We start from the raw sequence: 6,510 nt of genomic DNA on the forward strand, positions 1-6,510 counted from the left end.
AAAAATGGTGTCCCGGATATACATATTGACACAATTGACACAAGCGGACGTGAGACATCGCTGCACTGAAATTAGCTTTGATCAGGCCAATTGACACAAGCCGACGTGAGACATCGCTGCACTGAAATTAAAAACAGTGGCCCTGATAGATAGATAGATATTATCTTTAGTTAATCAGCAGGGCCAGTTGACACTCGACGACGTGAGAGTGAGACATCCCTGCACTGGAAGTTCCCTGCTAGCTAGGCGAGAGCAGCTAGCTGCGAACTGAGATCCCCCAACAAGTGCACGTCCCGCGTGGAGATAAATTTCTTCGGGAGGGGAGGGGTGGCACTGTGGCAGATGGGCCGGTGGAGTCGAGACGGTGCTTGCAATTGGGCATCATGCTGCACACTAGCGCCTGCACCTAACCTCTCGAGCGTGAAATGAATTGGCCCTGTCTGTTCTCTGCTCCCAGCTAGCCTCGCCTGCTGCCCACCTCATTCACTCCGATTCCCTGGCTGATGCAGTAGATAAACAAGAGGGTACGATCTGATCCCACGGACGGCCTCTTAAGTAGGTGGTGGCACAGCAGCTGGATGATGAGCCAAACTGGTTGCGGGTGACTTCGGGCCTCTTTGGCATGGCTTATGCCGGCTTCGGCTTCATCTATTTTGTACAAATCGAAGTCCTGTAGCGTGAAGCCGTTTTATAAACCGGGGTTAAAATGAATTAGAAGCCGGAAAAAGCCAGTTTTTCTGGCTTCACCGGTGAAGCCGTTTTGGATGAGCCGTGCAAGGGGCTTTCATCTTTGGTGCATCGCAATTGTACGGTGACATCCAGCTGCATGCATCGCCTAAAATTTCTTCACAGGCAGCAATAGCATGGAAAAGTGTTTTACACAAGTATTCCATCAAGCATGGACGGAAAAAAAAAATCCATGGTTTTTCTTCTTCAGTTCTTACAGAATTACCCACCCGTGGATAAATACTCTAGTTAGTTTCGGAGTACACCATTAGGATAGGAAATTACTGTCTGAAGAAGGCAGAATTCAGCGAGCCAGTCCGCGAAGACCTCATCACTCAGGCTCAGAGCCTGACAGGCGGAGTGACAGCGGCAAGCCTGCTGCTCATTCATAGAAAAAGCAACAGCTTGACCACAGTCCATCGAGGGTTAACCACTCTGCTAGTGACATTTATCCTCTCGTAGTACATTCAGGCTCCGTTTAGTTTCCCCCAAAATCCAAAATTTTTTGCGTATTACCCGTCACATCGAATCTTACAGCATATGTATGGAGTACTAAATGTAGACGGAAAAAAAAAAACTAATTATACAGTTGGGTGAGAAATCGCGAGACGAAACTTTCAAACCTAATTAGTTCATAATTAGACACTAATTGCAAAATACAAACGAAAGTATTACATTACCCAAAACACAAAAATTTTCGGATCTAAACGCGCCCTCATTCATGCGGGCAGTTGGTTGGGGGTTCAGCTTGCGGCATCACTCGCTTCCCCCGTTGGAAGACGCACAGTTGCGTTCCGTTCTCAGATCTGATGGGGGAAAAATATAGGTCACGATCAGGAGGATAACAATGACTTAATAAAACCAGCCAAAAAAAAAGACTGTTGAATAAGTGAATGGCCTCCGTTTGCCTGGTAAGAACGCAACGCAAGCATACTTTCTTCATGTAACATGTACAATGATGGAGACGGGATTAATGTCTATAGGATCCCAGCAACTACTTCCAGCCTCCTAAATTGACACAGCGACTCACACACCCTACCTCTTAATGGTACTGCCGCAACAGTTTCAGCTGAAGAGGTATGCCGGTTTGATGATGGGCTGATGGTCCAGGACATCGGATTGATCCACACATCCAGCATGGCAGACCCCTGTGCACATCCAAAGCCATCTTTCAGCAAAAACCATCGCACCTCCCGAAATATGGATCCATCGCAGCTCCGGTATCCATGGAAATTAAAAAGATGGTCGGTTCTACGAGCTGCGCCAGGCCATAGCCCATAACCCATAAATTCTCGAAATCTGAAGTCTGAACGGCGAGAGAATATCCAGAGTATTATGCCAATACGGATGCAACTTTGTCAGTCCGGCTAACTCCCAACAGCACCGCCATTGTTAGGTCCTTCTAGAGAATCAGGACTCATTGCCAGTGCCGAGCCTTAAATAAGGAGCATGGCATGGCACCCATCCAAATAAGCATGAACAGGTAATGGGGAATAGATTTGTTTCAAAAAGAAATGGGGAATAGAGGATGAACGGATGGACGGCTGGCTGGAGATCTGTAGGGTAGGAACAACATTCATGGTGGCAACGACCAAGGATGAAGTAAATGGGGGCGTCTCTGCTCCCATGTGGTTGCATTAAGCCGCACCTCCGATCGCCATGTGACCATGTTTGCAGCAAAGGTAGTGCTGGATCTTCTCAATGAAGCAGCCAGTGAATGCTGAGGCGAAATATGTCCTGTTAAAAGACAAAAAGATCAGTACGAAGAAGAAGAAATTTCGGCACAAGAATATTGCAAAGTACTGGTAGAAATAAGCAGAACACGTGCTACACCAGCTTGTTGTTTTGAAGCTAATATGACATACATAAACAATACCAGCAAACTAAGATGGCTGCATCAAGGGATTGTGTTGTCTCACCGGGACACTAGAGTCTCTTCTTTCCTTTCTATTTGCAGCTAGCACAAAAGAACAGCTTAACCAGCTCCTACAGTCCTACTTTCATCACACAAAACAGCTAGTTTGCAAGTTTCAGCAAGATACAAGAGATGGCTGGCACAGTAGGACAGCATGGGATACTGTTTTAAAGCCTTCAAAGGATTTGCTGTAAAGGATGACACATTATCAGGGGGAGGACAAAAAGAAAGATGCCAGGTAATACAATAACTACACATACTCATTATTTTTGCCAGATTGTTGAAAATGTACACCAGACTGGAGAAAAGAAATTTAATCCCTTTCTCAAGCAAAAAAATGAGAAACGAGGATGTACTGTATGCATGTTTGCAAACTTTGCCGGTACTGGAGTAGATCAGCGAAGGAAATTAGCCTCCGGTCCAATGTACATAATTTGAAATGCATGTCTATATACATTAGGGTTTAGGTTGGTTCGTTTCTGGGCTGATAAGCCCGGCTGGTGCTGGTTTGTCGTGAGAGAAAAACACTGTTGGCTGGCTGATAAGCCCTGGTTGAAACCAACAAGCGAACAGGCTGAACAAGAGCAGCATAAACAGAGAGAGGCAGAAAAGGTATAGCAAAGTCAACAACCATAACGTGCACAACATAGCCAAATGAAGCTTAGAAACATTTATAAAGAAACAATTTCTGGAAGAGCTCTACACTAAGATCAGCAAACCTAATCGCCAAATCACCAAGATACAGCACAAACATGGCATATCAAAGTACCAAGAAAACATTGACATATTATATATAGATTTTTACTAGTATATGGCACCAGTAGTACATTTATTAGTTATTTGGGTAATTATTAAGGTCAGTGTATCTTGTTTTGCACAGCAAAGTCAATACAAAAGGGGAGTGCAGAATAACTCCAACTGCCATATTGTTGCAAACGATTTCTTCATCAATACTACAACTAAAAAATTGATTGTATACAAAGATTATCATTGGCACAGTGAGGTAGACCGTAGACGTGTACATATCTGAACTTCAAATTCATCAATCATCACCTCCTGCCTTATGAGTGCTTAAAGGAAATCTATGACTGTTTAATGAAGATATCTTGGACAAATCATAACTTGAGTACAGTAGTTGCATGTTTTGTCTCATCAATTTATTTCTAAAGAAAACGTCACAGGGCCACTGATTTGGTGTTGTTATAACACTAACGAACATGGTATAAGCAATATTCAAGCCTGCCATATCAAATCATTGTGATCTGTTTGAGCTTTGACTAATATTTTGAATTCCAAATATGAGTACAGAGAGAAGGATATCCAACCTACCTCAACCTGTTACTTGGAATTCCATAGATGTCAGCAGCTAAGGTACATTATACAACTATATCCTGAGCTTAAAGTCACAAACAGTTATTGCCGAACTTTGTTTTTATAACAAACTAAAAACAACTTTTTTTTGTTCCTTTTGTGCTACACACGCATGCCACCAACTCAGTCTCTGCAAAATTCATCTGCATCTCCTAAATCCATCTCAGAATCATCTGACATAGAACAGCCATCTAAGATGTCATCTGAATTTTCACTTTCAACATCCAATACATCATCATCATCATCATCACGGCCTAATAAGTAATCATCTGAATCAGAAGACATGTCGAAATTACCAAGATTCTTCAATCTCCCTCTGTAACCAGTAAGTTGAAGGAGCTTTTCCCTCCACCGCACCAATGGACACTTCTCTATGAGTTCTGTCCCATCATATGCCTCAGTTAAGAACACACTCAACCTCTTTCCCCTCTCAGAAACATAAAAGATGCCATAATGCTTCAGGAATAACCTCATAAGCTTCTGTGGCATTACAAACTCACGACGGAAATGCGTAAGGTGATCGGTCACCAGCCTCTTTTCCAACATGAAGCTCAGTATCTCATGCATCACTGCAACAGCCCTCTTATCAAACTCTGGCGATCCAGGAGTCAATCCCTTTGCCTCTGCATAAGGGGACAGGTAGGTGACCTTCTGAAACTGCTCGGTATTGCCCGTTTTCACATAATGATGAGCTTTTCCTCGAAATCTGTAGTAACTAGTAAAATCTGGTGGGAATTTCATTGGGAACGGAAGCGAGAGCTCTCCTGGTGGACTGGCATTGGCATGGCCAGTCGACACAGCCGCCTTCTTCTCAAGCTCAGTGACTGCCCAGCTTGGGTTCCAAGAGACGAGCTCCAAATACTCACCATCCTCCAATCTGACCAGCCTGAAATGCTCCGGAAACATGTGCACCCACCGTGTCCGAAAGTCATGAGGAAGTCCCATGTCGCGCCGGAAGTGGGCGATCTTGTCGACTGGCAGCCGCCGGTCCACAGACATCATGAGCATCCTGGTGACGTACTGCGCGGCCACAGGGGAGTGCTCCTCCAGCAGGCGCGCTTCCTCCTCGACGAGCGCCTCCGCCTGCCGCGAGAGGCCTGCCCACATGACGCCGCGGCTGTCGCGGCAGACCTCGAACAGGTGCGGCGAGCGGCGCACGAAGTGGGCCACCTTGTGCGGCTTGACGAGGCCGAGCTGCGGCCGCAGGATCTCGAGGCGCTTGAGCGGGGTGACGTGCTCCTCCTCCTTCTTGAGCGCGTCGACAACGGCAAGCACCTTAGAGAGCACCTTCCAGCGCTCGGTGGCCACCTCGAGCGCGTGCACGCGCTTCTTCTTGCTCCGGTCCTTCACGCTCCGGCCACGCGTCATGCCTCGAGCTGGCGAGAGCTGGTACGGGCATTGGTATAGCCAGTGCCTCTGGCTCCGGCAGCGAAGTAGCTCGCTCAGGCAATTGCGCGAACATGCTGCGTGCATGGCGTGTGAGGCGGCCAGGAACTTCTGAAGTAGAAGGGCCGAAACAGGAGCAACAATGCTATTGTAACACGATTAATCTGGAAGGAGGATGCAAAGGGCGCGATCCTAGTCGCGCTGCTGAATGGCGGCGAGAAGAGGAGAACAAGGCGGCGGCCTGCGGCCTGCGGGGGGACCGGAGACGCCGAAGGAAAGACGAAGGAGGGAAGAAAAATGAAAAGGGCCGTTCTTGATGATCGTTGAACAGAAGAAGACACCGATGTGGCTAGGTCTAAATAGAGCCCATAATTTCTGCTGGGTTTGCTGGGCTCGTTTTGACATTTGCCGTAAGGCCTGTGAAGCCCACAAGAAGGCCCAGTTTTGATCGGATAGTTCTTAGTTAGGAGCCAAACTAGTTGGGGTTCACCAATAAATTGGTCAACAACTAGTTGAAGCTTTGGTTTTGCTCAAAAAAAAAAGCTGAAGCTATGGTTTAAAATTAGCTCACCTATTATCCTCATGTTTAGATAGACTAAGACAAAAATTCGCTGCTAAAATTTAGCCTTATTCATCCAAGCATGCCCTAAATTGAGAAGAAAGAACATGTGGGTCATTCTAGCGTGGGTCATAATAATCACTCCATCGCTAAAGCTCCCTTTCTAATCCAACGAAAGCAACCAGGTCAAGGAAATGGATCAAGGGAGAGGAAGGGCATGAACAAGCATGGCTTGCTTTGAGTAAGAATAGTGCGTTGCCATGTGTCGATGCGAAGGTGGCGCAATGGCCTACATCATAGTGATGTGCAAGACAGGGCGGTTGTCCCTTGGTTCCCCCTAGACTTGGTATGCGATGGCTCTGATTTGGCGGCGGATAGATACCTAAGCGGACAAGATGGTCGAGCTGCTGATCTAAGAATATAATCCATCTTTTCTCCTCAACCTTCAAATTTAGACATCTTAACCCCAACTCCGAAAACCAATTAAATTACTGCTCCCCGGTTACAAGTGGTTTTATAGGTAGTTTCATTTTTTTTTTGGTTTACAAAAACT

At 46.1% G+C, this 6,510-nt stretch overlaps 1 protein-coding gene across 4 annotated transcripts; it reads right to left on the reverse strand.

Moving 5' to 3' along the window:
• Positions 1-1,341: 1,341 nt before the first annotated feature.
• On the reverse strand, positions 1,342-5,699 carry LOC136540535 (protein WHAT'S THIS FACTOR 1, chloroplastic). 4 transcript variants are annotated; one of them, XM_066532541.1, is made up of 4 exons: positions 4,482-5,699; positions 4,309-4,392; positions 1,766-2,463; positions 1,342-1,532 (listed from the first exon to the last, which is right to left on the reverse strand). In XM_066532541.1, the coding sequence occupies exons 1-3, from the start codon at positions 5,483-5,485 to the stop codon at positions 2,364-2,366; spliced, it is 1,188 nt and encodes a 395-aa protein (XP_066388638.1). In that variant the 5' UTR covers positions 5,486-5,699; the 3' UTR covers positions 1,342-1,532; positions 1,766-2,363. The 4 variants fall into 4 exon arrangements, with proteins under 4 accessions (XP_066388638.1, XP_066388636.1, XP_066388637.1 ...); XM_066532539.1 differs by having other exon boundaries at positions 4,309-5,699; XM_066532540.1 differs by lacking the exon at positions 1,342-1,532 and having other exon boundaries at positions 1,650-2,463; positions 4,309-5,699.
• Positions 5,700-6,510: the final 811 nt, after the last annotated feature.

The sequence above is a fragment of the Miscanthus floridulus genome, chromosome 2, assembly GCF_019320115.1.
Source record: "Miscanthus floridulus cultivar M001 chromosome 2, ASM1932011v1, whole genome shotgun sequence".
NCBI classification, from domain to species: Eukaryota; Viridiplantae; Streptophyta; class Magnoliopsida; order Poales; family Poaceae; genus Miscanthus; species Miscanthus floridulus.

Excerpts from the sequence above, each read along its gene's own strand:
- LOC136540535 (XM_066532538.1), bottom strand. The coding sequence starts at position 5,485 with ATGCACGCAGCATGTTCGCGCAATTGCCTGAGCGAGCTACTTCGCTGC.